Consider the following 20,644-nt stretch of genomic DNA (forward strand, 5'->3'; position numbering starts at 1 on the left):
ACCGCACCTAGCACAAAGCATGGCCGAGACCCAAAATGTGACTGTTTGGTTCCTCTCTGCCTGGAGCAGCACATCCACTTTCATCCTTACCTGGCAGGAGTCCCCCTGGTAGTTAGCTGGGCAAAAGCACAGCTCCACGTTGCTGGCGCGGATGCCCGTGGCTGTATCTGTTGCCACCTCCAGGACCACACGGCGCAGGGACACGGAGGAAGAGAGCTGGGAGAAGAGCGCCCGGATCTGCAGCTGTTCCAGGTTTGCCAGCACCATCATGAGCTCCTCTCTAGAAACAGGGTTGTGTGTCTCTGTGTGCCTGAAGTTACCCTAGTGGGAGAAAACCCAGTGTTACTGGAAGGAAGCACAGGCACCGCAAATCCACAGCCCAGCCTTCACTTCCCTGCTGAGACGTCTGCCAGTTCTGCTGCAAAAGGTAGCACCTAAAATACTAAGCTCAAAGCCAATTGCCCCTTCTTATCTATGTGTTAATCTTGTCCTTTCAGTAACATCTGAGTACTTGGGACACACTTGTGTGGGCAAACTCACCTCTACCAGCTGCAGCCGGCCCTCGTGTACCTCCCCTGGGGAAGGGTAGGTGCCTTCCAGAAACATGATGCTCATCTGATTTCCCTGCGAAAAGCAAAGAAGGTGTCAGTCACCACCTCATCCTGCTCACGCATTAGCAAGGGGCTCCAGGGAATTTCTCGGGCTGCACCTTCAGGATCACATCGGGGCGGGACTCCATGGGGATGAACACGTCACCCCTCCGTGGGTCAGAGTGAAGCTCGTAGCGCAGGTGTCCACCGTAGGAGGAAACCTAAGGGAGAGCCAAATTGCACGTGTTGCTGCAAATCCACACCACTGAGCTTGGTCAGAGCTGTCCACGTTCAAGTAGAGTGTGAGAAACTCCTGCGTGTCAGTGGACAAGCCGCAGGCACACGTGTTGGTGGGGTCAGGGATGTGCACAACTGCTGGTCCAGCTGCCACTGTGCTCGCACCTTGTCCCCGAGGTATGAGCTAGGTGCAACCCAGTAGAGCTCCTGGTAGGGATCCGGGAAGTTCTTGAGATCAGCGCGGAGGAGCTGCTCCCTCAAGCTCAGAGTCGTTGGTACCTCCTGGCGGTCACTGCTCAGCAAGAGCCACCCGTTCATGTCGATGAACTGTGGAGGAAGAGGAACTGCAGATCGTCTGGGGTGGCTACAGAATGTATTTGGGTGCTGATGCTTCAGAAAAGCAAGTCCCAGTGCAGCAGAAAGAATGGGAACAGGCTCACAACCTCACATAATCCTGTTGAAGCCACTACAAAGCTAAGCACCACCCCTGCCTCCTGCCTGGCACAGTTTTCCCCGTGCCATGGCTTTCCACTCTATGAGACCACAGAGACCAGGAAAAGGGACTGAAAGTGGGAGACAGACCCAGGGACACAAAGATGATCCTCGTCACAGACGAGGTTCCTGGCCCCTCTCACCTCAGCTCGGTGCTTCTCAGTGCTGCGGCAGCGATCGGTGGCACCGAAGCAGAAACACTTGGTGCAGCCCTTGGGGTTGTTGGCATCCAAAGAAAATGTCCCCAGGCGGCACTGGTCACACCTTGGACCCTCCACATTTTCCTGGAAGACAAGCAAAGCTCAACAGTTTCAGCACCATCTCACGAAGTCTCATTGGAAGACAGATGGCTGTACGGGTGATCAAAGCACAATAATTTGATGCTGAAAGATGATTAAGAAGTCCCTGAACAAATTTGCTTGCTCAGTACCCATCAAGCAATAAATTAGCCTGGAGACAGCACTTCTGAGCCCTGCAAAGGGGCTGGAACCAGCAGCAGCTTGAGTTACCTCTGCTGTCACGCAGGAGCAGAAGGAGCCAGCAAGGCTGACAGCTTTACCTGCAACTGGTTCTGGCATGGGGCTGGACCTAGACCACTTGTCTCCTCAGTGACAGCCCAGAGTAGGCCTTCACAACCAGGAAAGATGGGCAGGAGGAGTCTTTCAGGATGTTCTGAACCCACCAGCATGTCAGCCCAGGCATGCAGGCACTCTCCTCCTCCAGCCCTCTCCCCTCCCAGCATGCGAGACACCCCCACCCAGAGCAGGAGAGTCGAGACAAAGAGAATGGCACCGTGTGAAGGCATCGAAGGACTGACCTTGCAGTGACACTGCCCTGTGAGCGGGTCACACACACTTGCTTCGGTGCCAGCCTGGTGGCAATCACACCGCCGGCAGTTGGGGTAGTGGTAGAAGCCAGGGGCACAGAGGTCACACTGCCGCCCGATGATGTTGGGCTTGCACCTGGGTGGGACAGAGGAGCCGCAGCATTAGAAACCTCTGTCTTGCAGTGCTGTGCGGGGAGAAGCTGGGCATTCACAGCTCCGTTCACACAGGCATCAACACGGCGTTGATAAGGATTCCCCCGTCTTGCACGTTTCCTCCCTCCAGCCTCCCAGTGTGTCCCCATCACTCCAGCAGGGTCCAGGGACGCTTCCAGACGTGCCTGGTGCCAAGACAGGGCTCCCTCACCTGCACTGCCCACTGTCCACATCACAGTCTGGCTCCATCAGCTCCTGCACGCCGGGCCGAGAGCAATTACAGTCCTCACAGCCGATGAGGGGGTGGCAGCCGAAGGTCTGGGGCTCGCAAACAACACACTCTGGCTTTAGGGTGTGCGGAGGGCAGATACACTGCCCTGTCACTTCGTCGCAGAGGCGTGTCCCGCAGTCACAAGCTGGAAAGAGCAGAACAGGGGCTGTTTTGGGGGGAGCAAGACCCAGGCAGCTCAAAGAGAGCATGAGGTGGTGGATGCAGAGCTCAAGCGCTCTAAGGGCAGCTGGGTTGTTTTCAAAGAAGCAGAATCATAGGGCTGGAAAATCCAGCCATTTCCCAAAACAGCCTCAGCCCTGTAAGAGGCAAACCAGTACGTGCTGGGAAAGCGGTGTGGGAGATGGGACAACTCACGTCTGCAGTTGGGGAAGCCCCAGTAGCCAGTAGCGCAGCGGGAGCACTCTCGCCCGATGACGTTGGACTTGCAGGGACACTGCCCACCAAAGGGCTCGCACTGGCTGCCCCGCGCCCCTGCCTCGTGGCACCGGCAGGGCTGGGCCCCGTTGTTGTAGAAGAGGGAGAGCGAGATGGCAGAGTCACGGCAGAACCTTGACGATGTGCTGGGGCTGCAGGGGAAGGCAAGAGGAGTCACCGAGCTGCACACCCCCAACAGCCTCCCCACCACCCCAAGAATCCAGCAGGATCTCCTGCAGCAGCGGGTACTGAACTTGTGAGAGGAAGAGCCCCAGGACACTGAGATTACCCCAAATACCCACAGGTTTGGTCATTAGATAGGGAAAGCCTTAACCAGATCCCTCCCCTGCCACAAACAGAAGGAATGGCTTTACACCCCCTAAAGAATATGCAGCCTGTGGAGAGCAAAGCAGCCACCCAACGTCAAGGGTCTCACTTGATGTAGAAGCTGTTGATGCCACAGCTGCTGATGAAATCATAGGACTTGTCCAGGGGTTCCTCCTGCAGGTACTGAGAGCTGTAACTGTCCTCAGGCACCACAAGGATATAATCCTGCAAAGCAAGGACAAGACGGGTGAGACTCCAAAGTCTCAACGCCCTCTTAACTTCTCATCATCTCATTGCTTGCTGGGACAGAACGTAATACACAAAGACCAGGGGCCACCACTCTGTTGGGGCCGAGCCACCAGGGTCCATCTAACCTAATGCTCCATATAAGGAGTGGTCCAAATTCACTGGAGTTAAAAAAAGCAACTACTGTTATCTTAAACTTCTCAACATGACGGTACCTGTGTTCCAATTCTGTCTTTCAGCCATTTATCCAAATTTTGGTCAATCTTCAAAATCCTGTTGCCTAAGGATAGAAAGCCTACCTGCTCCCATGATGAAACTTGCCTGGACCAACAACACTATACCGCTACAAAATATTGCTGGGGCAGGAGCAAGGTTTATTCTGGATTATTGTGAGCTATATATGCAAAGCAACAGCTTCAGTTTCTGCCTTGTTTTGGTATCACAACCACACAGTGAAGGGTAACTGTAGTACACACTGTCTCTGTGAATTCTATACCACTAAGGTAATTTTCTAGGGTAGTTCAGAAACTGAGAGATGGAGAGAAACATTCCTGTGGTCACACAGTGACAAAAATCCCAGGACAAAGTCCAGTCCCTGGTCCAGCACACCCTGGGAGCTTCCTGCAGAGAGACTCACCAGCCACAGCTGCTTGCCCTCTGGCACTCGAACAACCACAGTCAGATCATTGTCGGTGACATCCAGGATAATCTGGTCCTCAGAAACTACCAGGCTCCGGCACCCATAGCCGTGGGGGCAGAAATTAGCATTGGTCTGACCTGAAAAGACAACAAATACATTGGTCCCACATTTCTCTTGTGGTCCCCATCACACCCTCCCAGTTTGGAAGAGGTGAGTCAGTCTTGCTTCATCTTTGTGGTCCTTGGAGAACCCACAGTTATCTTCTGGCATGAAAAATATTGCAGGGCTTCTGCCTACCAGCAGCTTCCCCACTCTTCTCACCTTGCCAGATGCGGCCACCATTGATCAACACTTCTATGGGGAAGGTGGGATGGTTGGGCTGGTAGTAGTGTAGGATGAAAGCATAGCGTCCCAGGGTCTGGATCCGACTGTTAAACACCACAGCAGCCTGGCCCAAACCAAGAGAACAGAGGCAAAAATCCACATCAACACCTGCACTCACAGCCAGGATATCTTTTTAATCATTGCACAAATCTGTGCTCTTATTGCCCAACTGTCAGGTCTTGAGACTTTTGGTGAAGCAACCTCCCATGTCTCCACTCTCCCTCTTCTAATGGTGCTGCCCACAAAGCTCTTCTTGGGAGCTCAGAGCACTAAGTGAGGTTGGATGGAGCTACGCCAGGAGTCCACAAGAATTACAGGTTCAAGGAAAAGTTTAAAGTCCAGCTTAAATTCTGCAAATGCTAATTGCTAAATTTCTAATTGCTAAAGCTACTCATTAGAGAAGGAAAACTTGTCCTTGTCCCTGGCGTCCACTGCCCAGCAAAGCAGCCCAACCCACATCCGTGCCACTACCTGTGGTGGCTGCAGGAGGATGAGCTCTGCGGAGGGGTCCACTGCTGTGGGGGGCCGGGGTGCAGGCTCCATCGGGATCCCAAATGGAGCTATGTGAACAGCCTGAGCCAGGGGGACGTCAGGGGCGATGGGCAGAGCCTGGCCCTCCTCCAAAATGATCGACTGAGAAAGCTTCAGGAACCTTGAGGGGACACAGGAGGTACTGCAAAACAAGGAGAAAACAGGATGTAAAGATCTGACAAGGGAAGAGAGAGGCTGTGGGATCCCAGCAGGAGGAGCATGGACCTCTGGGGCTCTGAAACATGGGCTCAGACAGAAGAATAGGAACACTGCACTGGCTAATTCCCGTGCAAATATTTATTCAAAGCAGTGTCAAAAAAACTCAGATGCAGTAAGTGTCTCTTGCTACGCAATCAAGCAAAGGAAAGCCTGCTCAGGATGATACTTGAGTGTCTGTCACAGGAGGCAGCATGGTGTTCAGATAAAGGACCAGCAGCCTGACTTCCAGACCTTACTCCATGGTTGCCTGCTAAGTGGACATGGGCAAGGCTCTTCACCTCACCAGAGATTTCTTTCTAGCGTGAAAAGGCTCCAACCTGAGCGAAACGGAGGAAGCAATTGCTTTTGGAAACCTTCATGCTAAACTCCCAAGGTATCTGATACTCTTACCTGTTGGATGAGAACGTGCCGTGGACACTGATGCAATGCACCTTTGGCTCGATGAACTCCATGGTGAACTGTGCAGCGGGTATGAGGTACACTTTGTGCTGCCACACGTGATAGAGAGATGCTCGGTTACACAACAGCCTTTGCCCCTGGAAGCCTACAGCAGTTTCTGTGCCCACCAGCGATCAGGCTGACCACACCAACCACCTCCATATCAGACACTTCAGCTAATGCACGGCAGGTCACACATCTGTTCACTGCCCCGTCTTCCTTGGCACAAGCCCTAAAGCATTTCAGATATCCAGATATTTACATGATTCTTCTTTCCTTGGCTAAACAACTGTGAATGCCTTCAAGGTAAAATAGGAAGAGGCACAGCCACGCTGCTGACAGCTCCCTCTGCAAAGAGCAGCTCCTCCCAAATCCCACTCCCATGATCTACTCCAAAACACACCACTGACCACATTCTCCACCTTGGACTGATCAAAGACATAGACTAAGATGTTGCACCCAGTCCCAAGAGGACCAGAAAATTCTTCTACAGGCTAGGCATCGCTCCTGCCTCTTCTTGCAACCTGCCAAGAGAGCTGCCCTCACGGGGAGCCTTACCAGGAAGAAGTCAGCTAGATCAGAGCTGAACTGAATGGTGGCCTCTGAGGTAAGTTCAAAAGTCGCCACGCGGCTCTGGGAATCTACTGCAATCCCCCGGCAAAGGAAACTGCAAGAGAAACACAGGTTTTAAAGCCAGCCCTGAGCAGGGTCATGACCCATTTCTGGTCTTGCAACTATATGTCCTGAAGGTATTTATCTCTGTAAATTTTTTGATGCCTTTTCTAGCAAGTCATAAGAGTAAAGTTTACACCAAAGACACCCCAGACATTTGTTTCCTATTGCAAAGGTTGCAGTCTGAAGTCACTTTGCAGTAAGGGACAAGGTTTGACCTACACCAACAGCTTCAGTGAAACTGCCCATAGGCCTTTCCCTAAATTGGGGCTCCTACCAACGTACCCAGTTGTAAACTGGAGTAACAGATTATCTCCTGGTAGAGGCATTCAAGGACTACGTTGGCTCAGGTGGCGTGCGAGGATGCCATGTATTTCCCAAGGATGGACAGTCACTAAAATCCACGTCCAGTTAGAATGAGTTTGGATATACACAGCTTAGACGTACAATGCTGAGGCATCACTTTGTTTATGTGATAAAGCAGAAAAAGCTCAACTGGAGGGGGCTGTCTTTGTCGTGTCAGAGGAGGACTGAACCCTTTCTCCACCTCAGAGCTGGCCATACCTGTAGACACACGGGTAGAAGATGAATGTGCCCTGCTGCATGGCTAAGTGGGGTGAGCTCACAGCAATGCCCACCGTCTGCAAAGCATTGGTGTTGGCGTACTCCACCATCAGCACATATTTCCCAGGCTGGGGAACGGGCAGGGAGAGCTGGACTTCCACCTGGAGGACAGAGACACAAGTAAGCAGGGATCTCCTGTCCCATTCCCTGCAATGAGCGCGTGCAGGATGCCTGTGCTACAAAACAGCCTACTCTGCAGCTGAGGAGGACAATGAGCCAACTCCTATCACGTACCACACATCCTTTGCATGCGAGACACGGCTTTATGGGTTCCTTGAACAACAGGGCATGCAAACACATAGCTGCAAGGCTGAAGGGGCAACAATAGGGTGTACGTGGGTGAAAAGCCCTTCTGGTAACCTGCCCGTGTGTACGTAGAGCACCAGACGGTAGGAGCAGAGAGACGAGCGCTGCAGGGCCCATGCAAGGGATGAAACAGAAGTGTCACTCACATCACTGCCGCTGCATGTTGCCATCCGGGGATGGGAGGGGGTGAGCTGCTCCGTGGGACACACCCTGGGTAACCGGTTGTCGAGCCTGCACACTGCGTCCACCCCTGATGCGGCAGGAAAGCCATCCACAGACAGATACTTGTACAAGAGGCAGCTAAAAACATTAAGAAAAAAATTGCCAAGTGTGGTTGTTACATCACGATTGTAAGAGTCAAGAGCATTCATGCAGCCTGATCCCTGCAAAATTTGCAAAAAGCTTTGGTCCAAAATGAAGGCCACCCAAAGGAACAACAGAGAAGTCCTCGGCAGAGCAAGCAGAAATACCGAGATGCTCTTAGCACTACCAGACTCTGCCCATTCATTTGAAATGGTCCAGCAAGATCTAACTCACTGTAACCATCTTCCAGGGCTGCTGACCAACACACAACTCAGCATTAGGGATCCAGCCTAGCAGAGGAGAGGACTATGGTTTTACTTGGTCCTCTAGAGTCCATGAGAACACAGAGACTGCCTGTGCCATGGATGAGGAGAACTATGTGTTGGCCTTCTGGGACAGCCCACATCCAGCAGGCTTTATCAACCACAGCAAAGTGTTCCACTAAGCAGTTTTGCTGCATCCAAACCCTCACATGGGTTATTTCTTAATTCCAGCCCAAGAGGAGCTGAGCAGGTCCCAAGCAGCACAAAGACATGCAGATCCTTACTTCTGGGTAGCTTGTTCTGGAGCTGGCTGGTAGGTACATGGCTCCGTGACCTTCAGCTGCAGTATTGGAGCTTCATAGTATGAGCTGGGTAGCAAAACCAGGTAGTCCTAGTAGGAAAGATGGGAGAGGTGGTTGTGTTTGGGATGCTTGCCCCCAGGGAGCTGCTGAAGCCCCCTGTAGTGGATGGAGCAGAGGGGCTGGTCCTTACCAACAGCACGCCCTCCGCTTCAACAACCAGAGACCAGGTGTTGGGGTTGAGTACGAAGGGCTCCCCAAAGCTGTTCTGAGGGACGGTGACAAAGGCTGGCTCCGTGCTGGGAGCAAAGACAATCTGCTTGGTCTGCTCTGTACCTGGAGCGGGAGGGATGAGAGGCTGTGAAGGGGCTGGGATGGAAAACCCAGGGCTGCAAATAGGAAGCAACACTCAGGGAAGCAGCTCTATAGCGCAGCAGGGAGTCCCCGGCTCCTGCTGTCTCGGTGCTGCCATTCCAGATGCACCGCAATCCCACACTGTTCCATAACAGAGACATCCACGCTGAATCTGCTCAGTAGCTTAATGAGAGAAAAAAAACCCAAACCACTGCAATCCTTAATGTTAATCCACAGCTCTCACAGTGTGCTCTGTGCCCCCAGACTGCAGAGCATGGAGTTCTGCATGCCAAGGAGCGTTTTGCCAGCTAGAGAAGGAAGGACCTCATCTGTGAAGAATTTATTCTGAGACAGACAAAAAGAATTGCTCAGATACGTTCTTCCTTAAGGATATTCTGATCCCAGCTCCAAAGGCGAGATATCTGTCTGCTGGCAAACTCTCAGACCCCCAAGCTTCCCATCTTTCCTGCCAGCCACAGACTCTACACTCGAGATTTAGACATTAATTTTAACTGATAGGACAGAACTAGTTTAAGGCCTGATCCTGCTGCTGTTGAGCAGCTCCTTGGCTCAGCTGACACAGTCCTGTAACCTTTGAATTCATTAACTTTGGATGCAACAGGGATACAGCACCTAGAAGCAGACTGCCTGTCCAGCAGCCTCAGGAGTGTTTTGAAGAGCATGGATGAGGGGGATTCACCGAGTACGGCTGCATGGCGAGCAAACGAGATGAAGAAGGAAATGGGGAACGTGGCACATTGAGTATCTTTGCATGGTACGTGGACAAGGCATAATGCAGAGGGCCAGAAGCTAAAGCAAGGGCTTGTGCTGCTGCTGGGATGGGTCAGCCCCTTCCCATGTGTGCTCGCTCTGCAACGTGCCTGGCATCTGGCTGAGCACTCGCTTTCTCAGATGGGAAGCGGAGATGAGGATGCAAGGAATGAAGAGATTTCCCTAAAACCCTGCAGACGATGGGGTAGATTTCTTGACATGCTCAAGTTTCACATCCCTTTGAGATGATACACCACTCAAACTGAGACAGCTTCTGGAGGTGAGCTGGGAGAAACCAGACTGCAAATCGTATACATGGAAGGCTTCCCATTTTTGGAGGCCACATCTTCCAACTTATCTTCTTTCCAGGCTGCTCGTCCTCTACCATGAGCCCATTCTACCCAGGTAGAAGGTGGCTCAGCATTTCTGGAGCCAATCTGGCCTGTCAGGGAAACTGCCCTCCTGGATCCCATTGCTGGTGCATCAACTCTGTCAGCTTGTCTTGAGCACTAGAAAAATCAAACGTTGCTTCTGAGCAAGGAGGGAAACACATCATAAGGCAAATGGAGCTCTGCTGCTGGATAGAGCAGATTAAATACTTCCTGACTTTGGTGGGATCTTGAAGTAGGAGCACAGCTCACGCTTCTCTTTCCTTTCTGTTCCAAAATATGACTGGCCATAAAAATAACCAGCCATTTTTCCCCTCAAAAACAAGGGGGGAAAATAATATCTTAGCATTTCAAACCCTGTATAACTATATCACATCAAAGGCAAACCACCTCCTGTGTCGATCCATGACAGAGGAGAGAACTGATAAATTAGGAGGCTGGTGTTGACAGTCTTGTGCTGTGCATGTGTGTTCTGAAGGAAAAGCTTCAGCAGGACAATGTGTCTGTAGCATCAGAAAGGATAAAATCAATCAGTCAGCTACCCACTAGGGCACTCCCACAGCATCAGATCTGTCTCCATGCAGTCTTGCTCATATTGATTCCCAGAATATTTGTTGTCCAGGACTTTAAGCTTCTTCAGCCACCTTCTGGTGGCTGCTCTTCTTCTCCAGCAGCTCACAGCTTGATGACAAGACTTCGCATCAGAGTGCAATGCCTGTAGAACGTGTGCAATTCCACACTGCTTCCAAAGCCCACACCATGTGTGAAGCCAGCAGCTTTGTCTGGGAGAAGCAGAGGCAGCGTTGCCACAACGAGGGCACCTGCGAAATAAAACCATGTCCAGCTGCCAAAGTTTGGATCCACTTCCAAGCATTTGGCCCATTCTGGTCTCGTGGAAACTCGGCTCGGTTCTCCCTGAAGCACTAGGGTGATCTTGTCCCGTGCTGGAAAGGCCGTATCACATTGTACAGCAGCCTCATCTCACACCAGCCTGGCTGCTAACAGTCCTCAGTCGCAGCTCCAGGACTGGGGGCCAACTTGCTGCTGCTTTGTTAAATACGGGGGCTGCCAACTCAAATCAGCCTTTCAGTCGGAAGGGCAGGACTAATGGGATAAAGCCATATGGAAGCGTCTTCTGGAAAGTTTGACACAGAAGGCTGCCTGGGATGGGGAGGAGGTGGCGATGGTGCAGGGGAGCAGAGCAGTCTGGGATCCTTACCTCTCCTTCGTGGCTGATAAGCTGTAATTTTGCCATACACAGTGGCCCCTCCTGAATTAATATACCTCAGGATGACATGGAACAGATAGAGCTCTGCCTCCTTCACGTCTACAGTGACTCTGATTTTATTCTGCAAAAAGCACAAAAGCACATGGGGCACACGTCACTGGGGGGCAGCTCCTGGGCGCTCACCCGCGCTGCGGAGCAGCCTCACCCACCTGCCTACCTGCCTGCCTGCCTGTCTTCCCCCCACCTCGCCAGCCCAGGGCACAGCTCTGGCCGGCCACCTGGGATGGGCACACCTGGGATGGGCACACCTGGGGCAGGAGAAGGGGCAGAGGAGCAGTGTCGCAGCGTGGGATGCTCTGAGTTAGTCTAGAAGTGAAAAATGCACTTACAGTTGCCACAAACATTAAACTTTCCTTCCTCAACGACCGAGACCCTCCCTTCCACACTGGCAGGCCCCCGGCTGACGTAGCGGAAGACGAGGCGGAAGAGGTCGGGGGAGGTCACATTGAGAGTCACCACTACCTTGGGCTGGTGGGAGAGAGAAAGGGGAGAGAAGCAGAGCACACCTTCAATTACCTCCCCTGCCGACAGCTACCAGCCCAAGCGCAGCCGCTCGGCTCACTGCTCCCAAAGCAACAAGCCACAGCGCAAGGAGGAGACAAGCACCCGGCCCTGCCGCACAGTCACAGTGAGGGAACAACCTGCCTGCAGGAAGCAGCTGGAAAGGCTCTGCCCACACCTCGAAGATGCTGTGGCACATCAGGGTGGTTCAGCTAACCTGGGGCGCGCTCCATGCCAGAGGAAAGGTTTTAAGAAGGTCTTGCTTTGGTTATCGGCATGTTGCCTTTGAGCTTAGCGTGCCGTAACCAGCCAGCAGGTGCCAAACACTGAAACATCTGCCCTTATATTTACGGGGCTCGGCCCCAGCGCCTGTAGAGGAGGCTGCAAATGGAGCTGGTGCCTCGGGAACCGGCGATGCTAAGGACTAGTGGCGCTAACAGAATGTGCCACTGCTGGGCGCGTCCAGCCTCTGCCTGGACGCTGCTGACAAGACCCTAGTTGTGGAGATGTTTAACCAACTGATTTAAAAAGATCTAAGCATCTGCTTAAACACTCTCCTGTTTACAGAGCAAAGCTGGGATCTGCCCAGGGAGGCGTCTAATGAGGGATCTGCGTTCTTCAAAGCACCAGTTACAAAACCATCTTTCCACTGGAGAGGACACTGGAAGGATCTTGCAAAGAGCAGGCTACAGGTGAGACCTGCTGGCAGGAAGCCATGTGCTAGCCCTTCCAACAAGGCCTGTTTCTATCTTAAATGCCTTAAATACAAAACAAAAGCCATAAGCTTCAGCATGAGTTCCATCCTTAAGCTTTAAAGCTAGGGTTTTCTCAAAGGAGCCTACATGAGTTGGGTCCTTAGGTCCTACCTACAAGTTCAGTGAGAAACAGCTAACACATTTGGCCTCTCTGTTGTTTATCTAAGCATGAAAAAGTGAAGAAAAACAAAAGTACACACACCACAATAAGGAACATCTTACACGGGAGAAGACTGACAGAGAATCGCTGCCCTGCACCCCATCCCCAAACACACAAAGAGGTAACACTTCTGTGGGGGCCATGCAGAAGAATCCACCAAGGAGGAAAAAAGGGCCAAGAGATGAAATATCTTCATTTCTAGGGCGCAGACAATTTGAGATTAATGTAAACCATCATCACAGCAAACCAGCTAACAGCGAGAGCAGAGGCAGCACGGTAACAAGAGTTCCAAGCTCAACATGGCAGCTAAGGAGAAACTAATTTATTTTTGGAAAAGGGAGGGCAAGTTATGCATGGAGTTGCAGGAAAGCCAAGTCAGATGAAAGATTCGCAAGGAAACGCAGAGACAGTGTTTATAGACATCCCTGTAAGTAATCACCAAGCTACCACCTCTGTCTAACCAGATTAGGATGTCAGGGGATTCCCAATTTAGGTTCTTTCCCCTCATCAGTCTATGCCATCCCCAGCACTACAGGAAATGTCTGTGCAAACAGGCTATATATACCCTGTGCTGTTTATGTTGACCATCACATGACTTTGGGGGTTTGAGAAACACTCGGGGTGAAAGATGAGTGCCAAAAGCATCTCAGTCCTTCACCGGCTGCATCCTCCCCAGGGGGAGCTGGTCTGGGATGGAGACACCAGGCGTACCTGGATGGAGGACATCTGCGCGTATCCTCGCCAGCTGAAGCCCTCGAACTCCAGGGGGTTGTAACCAAAGCGCACAGCTCGCCCAGCCGGCGTGGTGCCTTCCTCCAGCTCAAACTTCAAGTGGTGAAGGTCAGGGAAATAATGGTCCTGTGCGGGCCTGGGGAAGAGAGGGAGCACCGTTATCTCCCAGGAGGGAGAGGTAAGAGGACACCTCCACCAGGCACACAGCTGATGTGGCAGTAGCCCAGATGATGAGGTCCCCATCCTTATGGTGGCTGAGGACACCATTCCCAAGGGAGTGAACAGGAGGCGCAGCACCCCAAATTGCATCTCCAGCTAGCAGCTTACTGGGTGCAGGTGGGCCCACGTGTGTTCTGCCGGCAGCGACAGGCTCCGCTTCGCTCTTCGCAGGATGGCCCCAGGGACCCGCCGACATCACACTGGCAGCCTGCAGGCAGGAAGAGCCTGTTTACATTCCCGCTGCACTAACGAGATCCTGGTCACTAATCAAAGGCGCGCCCCAGCGGGCGAGGAGGCTGGGGCCACTATTTTTATTCCATTGTATCCGTTTTCATATTGGCCCCAGCCCTACTTGGATCAGCTCCCCTCCACCTCAGCGCCAAGCTATTTGCAGACGGTTGACGGCTGCTGCAAGAACAAGGTCTGCAAAGCCTCACGGCTGGGTGCTTGCAGACTCTCTCTTCCCAGCCTTGCCAGGACTGTGTGGGTTGGCTGAGCGCGGCCGGATCTCCTCCTTCCCTGCTTCTCGTGGGCATGATGGAGATCAGCCAACTCCACAGGTCCATGCCCACCCGCTCCCAACAAGAGGAAGGGGTAGAGCTGCAAGGATATGGCCAGTGGTTAAAACACAACAGTTTCTGGCATCCAAAGGGGCACCTTTCCTGGCCCAGGCTGCCTGGGGAGGGGGTTGAGTCACCTTCCCTGGAGGTGTTTAAGGTGGACGAGGTGCTGAGGGACATGGTTTAGTATTTGATAGGAACGGTTGGACTCGATGATCCGGTGGGTCTCTTCCAACCTGGTTATTCTATGATTCTATGAAGGGGACTCACCTTGGCAGCCAAAGTAATTAGCGTTCTCCATGTTGAAGTAGCTGTCTCTGCACGCTGAGCAGAACTGGCCGCAGATGTTTGGTTTGCAGAAACACTGCCCGTCACCCTAGGAGGAGAAGCAGACATGGAAGCTCATCACAGCTGAGCTGTTTCTCAGTTATTTGGGTCCTAGTCTGAAACACTGGAGAAGCATTTTGAGTTTCATGCTCTACACCGCTTCCTGCACACGGGTGGGCCAGATAAATTATCCAACAGCGCAGGCAAACAAAAATCCAGGCATTCTGAGCCAGAACCAGAAATATTTAGGTGCCTAATTTATGACAGGTCTTAATCCGATGTTCTCATGCAAGCCCAGACTGCGGTGCTTTGAGAGCTCAGCCTCAGGACAAGCCTCTCCAGCAGCTGTGGGGAGAGACGGAGCTGAAACACTCCCAACACAGCCCATGCTAGGAGGTGTCTGGAGGCAGAGAGGAGCAAACCCACCTGCTGGCATTCTGCGATTCCACTGATGGTGCCCCTGGTATTGCAGTTGCAGCCTGGAGAGAGGGAGATGAACAAGAGAGAGAAAAGTTCAACCTGAGAAAAGCCTGATAGGGGACAATACCCACACCACACCAGAGGACACTGGCTGCGATAAGGGGAGCTGGGAACTGGTCAAGCAGTAGGTAGCACTGCAGAAGGGCTCCCATTTAATTTGGGACAGTTACAGTTGAGCACAACTGCCAAAGACATTTGCCTTTTCTGCACATTTGGCCACGAAAACTTCAATGTGCAAAGTCTGCAGGGAGGGCTGAGAATGACACAACTCATGGCAAGCAAAAATCTCCAGGTTCCAGTCTTTCCTCTGCCCAAGTAGGGGTTACCCAGACCACTCCAGCTTTGACAAGTCATGTCAGAGTGAAGAAGGAAGGAAAAGTATTGCTTTCATCCAGTATTCATGGTCTCCACTGGCTTGGGTTTGGGTCTTGCACCATAACAGGGGGGCTTTCTGGGGCTGTGCAAATGCCATTTCCTTACTCGTGCAGCCGTAGGGGTTTTCTGGAGTCAGGTTCCAATATAAGGGCTTGCATCTGTCACAAGCTGGACCCTCAACGTATGCCCGACACGCGCAGGAGCCCTGGGGAAAGGGAAGGGGAGAAAAGAGCAGGTGAGCACTAACAGCACAGTAACCGAACGAGTTTTTCTGCAGTTCTGGTGTGGGTAACAGCTACTTCCAGGCTGCACTTAAGGAAGGACTTGGCCTAAAGCGAGCATAAAAATGACCTGCAGGGGTTGTTGGGCTTGTTTGATACTCACCGGGGCCAGCGAGGGATCTGCAATCACCAATCCCGCTGGGTTACAGGAGCCCACTAGAAAAGAGGCACAAGATGGGATTTAAAAAGAGACAGTTCACACCCCAGCTGTTCCTAGAGCAGTTCTTACTTCCCTTGCAAAGCTCTTGGGGGATGATAAGCCCACACTATCCCAAACTTTTCTAAGATTTATCAAAATTGCACTGCTATGCCCCAAGACACCAGAGTCTCCTGCCATCAGGGGGGAGAAAGGAGTTACCTTCGCAGTGTGGAAATCCATAGGCGCCCAGCACGCAGCTATCGCAGCGCAGTCCCGTCACTTTGGGCCGGCAGCTGCACTGCCCCGTTTCCTGGTCACAGGTGCTGTGGAGAGAGCCCTCTCGGGAGCACTGGCAAGCTGCAAAAGAGGGGAGAGCATCACTGGAGCTGCAGGGCACAATGACTCCTGCATCCAAGGCTTCCCACCAACAACTTCTTTTGTCTGCCTGACCTTCACCACCATCAAAGGAGCCAGAAACACGGGTTCTAAATAACACACAAGCTCATTCTTTTGTTTTTTTTGGTTAAAACCACTCCATCTTTTAAAAATAAAATCAACAAACAATAGAAGCTGTGATGTTTATCACACCTATTCACATACATCCATGTGTATTTTGGGAGGGGAGAGAAGTTAAGGAAAGGAGAATGTGTGATCTCATCCCCAAAAGGTCAGTAACCAGTGACAGATCAGATCCTACAAAAGCCACTTGGCACCCAAACACCCTAGACCAGCATTTGGCCATCAGGATCTGCACTGGGGATGTTGTTGCCGAGGGCAAGGGCCGGGCAATGGCTCTGTGGCTCCCTGCATGACCTGCCTCCTGCAGCCACACATGAAGGTCACAGAATCAGAGAATCACTAGGCTGGAAAAGACCTTTACGATGATCACTTCCAACCGTAGCTTCCACTACTAAATCATATCCCTCAACACTTCATCTATCCGCCTTTTAAATACCTCCAAGGACGGTGACTCAATCGCGTCCCTGGGCAGCCTCTGCCAGAGCTTGAGAACCCTTTCCGTGAAGAAATTTTTCCTAATGTCCAATCTAAACTTCCCCTGACGCAGCTTAGGGCCATTCCCTCTTGTCCTAAAAGGTTCTGCTGCCTTATTGCATGAAAGGTCAACAAGCTGCTGGGGAGCTGCCCGTGCCCTCCTTGTCCAGCCAGCGATCCTTAAATCCCTGCTGAGGGGGACATTTTAGGCTGAAACCCCAAGACTGGCTAACAGGAAAACACTGCTCCTAAAATAACAGATTAAAAAAATTAAAAATAATCAGGTTCTCCTCTTTTTAACTTGCTGCAACCCCTCTACAGCTCTGCAACGTGGACATTGCTTTATGAGACAGGAAAAAAAAGGTGAAGTGAGTACTGAACTCCTGTGAGACCATTTCATCTGTGCCTCCAGCCTCTTCAAAGGCGCATTGCCGGAATCAGCATTTGTGCACAGCACTCTGCCAGCTGGCCACGGCTCAGGCCTCTACATTTACCATGGTGCAAGAGGGCGATGATGCTCTTTTGTTGCTTCAGGGAAATTGTATCACTGATTATTTTTTAACGAGCCATAAATTCTTGCTGGGAGACATTAAGAGTACATCTGGCTTCCAGCTGGACTGCTGACAGGCAGGAGATGGAGAGGGCTATTCGGAGTATCTGGAGCCACTGGCACCTGCCACTGGCATTGCTCAGCCCTGACGCCAGCACCTCTGCTCCAGGAGCAATGTGGGGCCCGGAGAAGAGGACGCAAAGCTCTCATCATGTTAGACACCCTGACTTTGGGGCGACATGAAATCCCCAAACCTGATGCCCATGGTTCACCCAGTTGTACAACCGCACTCCTGCTGGTTTCAGCACAGTTGATCCTTCTGAGCATTGGCATGAACCAAGGTGGAGAAAGCCCTGAAGACCTGGATGCATCATGTGAGCCACAATCGAGCACCTCATGGCACCGGAGTGTGATCTGAACATGTGGTTTGAGGCTTTGCTGGGAAAACGTTACCGCACTCGGAGCCCTGCTCTCTCTTGCAGACACTCAAACACAAGGACAGGCAGATGCAATCCAGCACATGTTTCATGCCCATCTGCACACGCTGCTTTTGGAGAGTCTGAACCACAGCTGCTTCCCAAGTCGTGCTCTGTAGGTCTGTTTCTTAGTGTGTCACCGGACCAGAGGCCGTAAAGCCCAGACTGGGTTTTATTTCCAAATGGAGAAGGCAGACCCAAGCTCCTGCTGTCAGTGACAGTGAAAGAACTGGAGGAGACAATCACACAGCCTTTGGGGAAGGATTTCTAGGAGATGTTTACTCATTCTAGAACACGCTTGTCAGATGAGACAGCCAGGTGAACTGTGCACAGGACAACTGATGCCTGTTGCAAGAGTCAACTGTACTCATATACAATCCTTGGAGACTGCTTATGGAAAGGAAAACCATTACAAAACCAGTAGCAGCAAGCTATTCCCTCCCCTGAGCCCCGACAGCGGTTACTCACGTGTACAGCTGGGGTACCCATAGAAGCCCAGGGCACACTGGTTGCAGGTGTGTCCTGCAAAATTCACGTGGCATCGACACTGGCCAGCTGGGCTGCAGTTGTTGTCCACCGCACCCCGGGAATCACAGGAGCAAGCTGTAAAAGCAGGACTTTCAATAGTCTGATGAAACGTGTGGCCAGTCGCTGCTGGTCTGAATTGTCATTCAGCTTCACAGGAATTAGCCATTTCCATCAGAACTAAATTAATTTCTTAATCCGCTGCTAAGACATGGAATATTTTCAACTAGAGTCATGGCCATGCCAGGAAAATGCCCCTGAGGGTTTTTTACAGCCCACTCAATGTTCCTCAGCAATTTAGTAGGTTAATGTGCTAAAAACACAAAAAAAGGCATAAGCTCAGAAGCCAGGTCACAGTGGGGTTGTGATGAGGAAGAGCGACTGATATAAAACTGCTTTGTCTTCCAGGCTTTGGCATGATCCGTGACCTCCACAACAAGCCTGCCAAACACACAGTGCAAGCCACATGGGTCTGAATTTTGAGAAACATCCAAGTCTTGCAAAAACAGGCATATTTTTCAGAAGGTGACAGACCAGCAGGAACTAAACCTTAATGTTCTTACCGTAGCAGTGAGGGTAGGAGTGGTGCTCAGGGCTGCACTGCTCGCATCGGGGCCCAGCAAATTCGGGTCTGCAGAAACACCTCCCGGCAGAGTCACAGCCTCCCGGCAGCGTCCCGACCGCGCTGCAGCCACACACTGCAACAGGGAGAAACCATGGGGCAAAGTTCATAACAAGATGGATTTTTTTTTTCCTTCTGAGCTTCTCAGACGGGCATTTAGGTGCTGCTTTAAGGATTCAAACCATCACGCTCTGCCCCTTGCACATCATCTCCAAAACACCCACAAAACCACTTGCCAGTCCTCCTTCAAAACCCTGTGAAAGACTCCAGCTGACCCAGGACCCCGGGAGGGCAGATACGCACGCTGGCACAGAGGGTAGTTGAAGTAGCCGGGAGCGCACTGGTTACACAAATGCCCTTCAAATCCTGTTCGACACAGACACTGCCCTGTCTCGCTGTCACAGCTGCCATCGTACTGACCCGGGCCGGAGCATGTGCAAGCTGGAAAGCAAGAGGACACTGGTAAATAAATAAGTTTCTTACTCTTCCCTTTTCCCAGGAAAGGAACAGGAACTCTTCTTCCTCTTGGGTAGAAACGCAGTCACTGGAAAAACCATGGGAGACACAGCTAATAGCAAGCGTGCCTAGCCCATAGCTCACACCCACAGGGAATTTCTCAAGAGGCCCCCCAGGCTGGGAGGCTGCTGGAGGGTCAGAACTGGGTGGAAAGTACCAGCACAAGTCATGGGAATTTGTCACTTGGAAGTGGGGCTGGAGAATTCCTCCTCCCCCGTGCGAGAGGAGGCCAGGGAGAGGCACACTCCTCCCCAGCAGGGAGGTGAGCAGGGAGATCTCAGAGTCACTCACGCTGGCAGCTGGGTCCGTAGTAGCCTGGGGCGCACTGGTCACAGTGTGTTCCCTGGAAGTTGGGTTTGCACACGCACATCCCCACCCGAGGGTCTTTGCGACAGGCGTTGCCTTCTGTCCCACCGGCGTAGCAGTCGCAGTCTGGAGTGGGGACACACAATAAGAAACACCACACGTGGCTGTCAGTTGATCCCTGCTGCTGGGCTGAGGTCCCATAAGGACACAGAAAGAGTTGTCATGAGAGGTGGCAGCTCAAATATTCGCCTCCTAATGGCCTTCTTACCAGATGCAAGCGTCTTAACCAAACCCTGCTCAAGTGACCATCACGCCTGGGGGCTTGCAGGGTGGTTGGGAGACCTCAGCATCGCGCAGACGTGCAGGGCAATGCACAGAGCTGGCGAATGCTGCTTGCACAAGCACAGGCAGCACTGATTTTGTGCGGCATTGCCCAAGAGCTGTGTGGGAATAATCAAAGCTTTCAGCTCACCAGGGCGAGGGCTGGGGTTTCACTGTGGTTATTACATACTCAGCTGCATCTGAGACCTTCCTGCTGCCACGGCAGGCGGGTGCTCCAGGCCAGCTCTGCCTCCACCAACAGCAGCCGTTTGGGGTGCTGGGTGGGGAGAGGGAAGGGCAAAAATCACCCAAGAACCAGAAGGAAGGGGAGGCAGGAGAAGGAGAAGGGAAATGAGAAACTTCAGCTCAGGAAAGAAAAACCTGTCTGGAAGACAGAGAGCTTAAAAATATCAGAGAAGGAAGGAAAAGTTTATCTGGAGCGCACTGGGGAGCATGAGAGAGGGGAGGACTTGGTGGGAAAAGAGATAAAAAAAAGCACAAGGGAGGAGATAAACAGAGAAGAACGAGCATTAAAGAGGGAGAGGAGGGGAGCAGGGATGAGGGCACAGTGAGCTTTCAAAACAACAAAGAAAGCAACACAGGGTGAGCAGCCACCACCTGTGCATGCTTCCCAGGCACCCCCAGCAGCGCTGTCTGCAGCTTCGTGCAGAGGGAGCCGTGGACACCACACGGAAAACACGGGGCACACGGCTGTGGCAGAAGGACAGGTTTGTATCCAAACTCAGAG

At 52.1% G+C, this 20,644-nt stretch overlaps 1 protein-coding gene across 3 annotated transcripts in view; it reads right to left on the bottom strand.

Moving 5' to 3' along the window:
- Window positions 1–20,644, bottom strand: part of LAMA5 (laminin subunit alpha 5) — an 89,658-nt gene that overhangs the window by 17,912 nt on the left and 51,102 nt on the right. For 2 of the 3 annotated variants that reach the window (XR_011338729.1, XM_069872150.1), the window contains exons 12-41: window positions 19,561–19,701; window positions 19,057–19,194; window positions 18,695–18,829; window positions 18,075–18,209; window positions 15,807–15,944; window positions 15,552–15,604; window positions 15,273–15,372; window positions 14,739–14,791; window positions 14,256–14,361; window positions 13,534–13,633; window positions 13,186–13,342; window positions 11,388–11,526; window positions 8,450–8,592; window positions 8,242–8,348; window positions 7,538–7,691; window positions 7,026–7,186; window positions 6,348–6,456; window positions 5,742–5,839; window positions 5,073–5,274; window positions 4,539–4,665; window positions 4,215–4,354; window positions 3,441–3,556; window positions 2,945–3,156; window positions 2,510–2,714; window positions 2,137–2,281; window positions 1,463–1,603; window positions 993–1,154; window positions 710–811; window positions 541–624; window positions 91–321 (exon numbers count right to left, since the gene is read on the bottom strand). Coding sequence is in view for 2 of the 3 variants with exons in the window: in XM_069872150.1 (XP_069728251.1) it covers window positions 91–321; window positions 541–624; window positions 710–811; window positions 993–1,154; window positions 1,463–1,603; window positions 2,137–2,281; window positions 2,510–2,714; window positions 2,945–3,156; window positions 3,441–3,556; window positions 4,215–4,354; window positions 4,539–4,665; window positions 5,073–5,274; window positions 5,742–5,839; window positions 6,348–6,456; window positions 7,026–7,186; window positions 7,538–7,691; window positions 8,242–8,348; window positions 8,450–8,592; window positions 11,388–11,526; window positions 13,186–13,342; window positions 13,534–13,633; window positions 14,256–14,361; window positions 14,739–14,791; window positions 15,273–15,372; window positions 15,552–15,604; window positions 15,807–15,944; window positions 18,075–18,209; window positions 18,695–18,829; window positions 19,057–19,194; window positions 19,561–19,701 (4,034 nt within the window). In the remaining variant the exon portion in view is untranslated. Of the gene's footprint in view, window positions 1–90; window positions 322–540; window positions 625–709; window positions 812–992; window positions 1,155–1,462; window positions 1,604–2,136; window positions 2,282–2,509; window positions 2,715–2,944; window positions 3,157–3,440; window positions 3,557–4,214; window positions 4,355–4,538; window positions 4,666–5,072; window positions 5,275–5,741; window positions 5,840–6,347; window positions 6,457–7,025; window positions 7,187–7,537; window positions 7,692–8,241; window positions 8,349–8,449; window positions 8,593–10,989; window positions 11,120–11,387; window positions 11,527–13,185; window positions 13,343–13,533; window positions 13,634–14,255; window positions 14,362–14,738; window positions 14,792–15,272; window positions 15,373–15,551; window positions 15,605–15,806; window positions 15,945–18,074; window positions 18,210–18,694; window positions 18,830–19,056; window positions 19,195–19,560; window positions 19,702–20,644 lie in introns of all 3 variants that reach the window. The other variant, XM_069872151.1, reaches the window with a different exon arrangement.

The sequence above is a fragment of the Phaenicophaeus curvirostris genome, chromosome 18 (assembly GCF_032191515.1).
Source record: "Phaenicophaeus curvirostris isolate KB17595 chromosome 18, BPBGC_Pcur_1.0, whole genome shotgun sequence".
Taxonomy (NCBI): domain Eukaryota; kingdom Metazoa; phylum Chordata; class Aves; order Cuculiformes; family Cuculidae; genus Phaenicophaeus; species Phaenicophaeus curvirostris.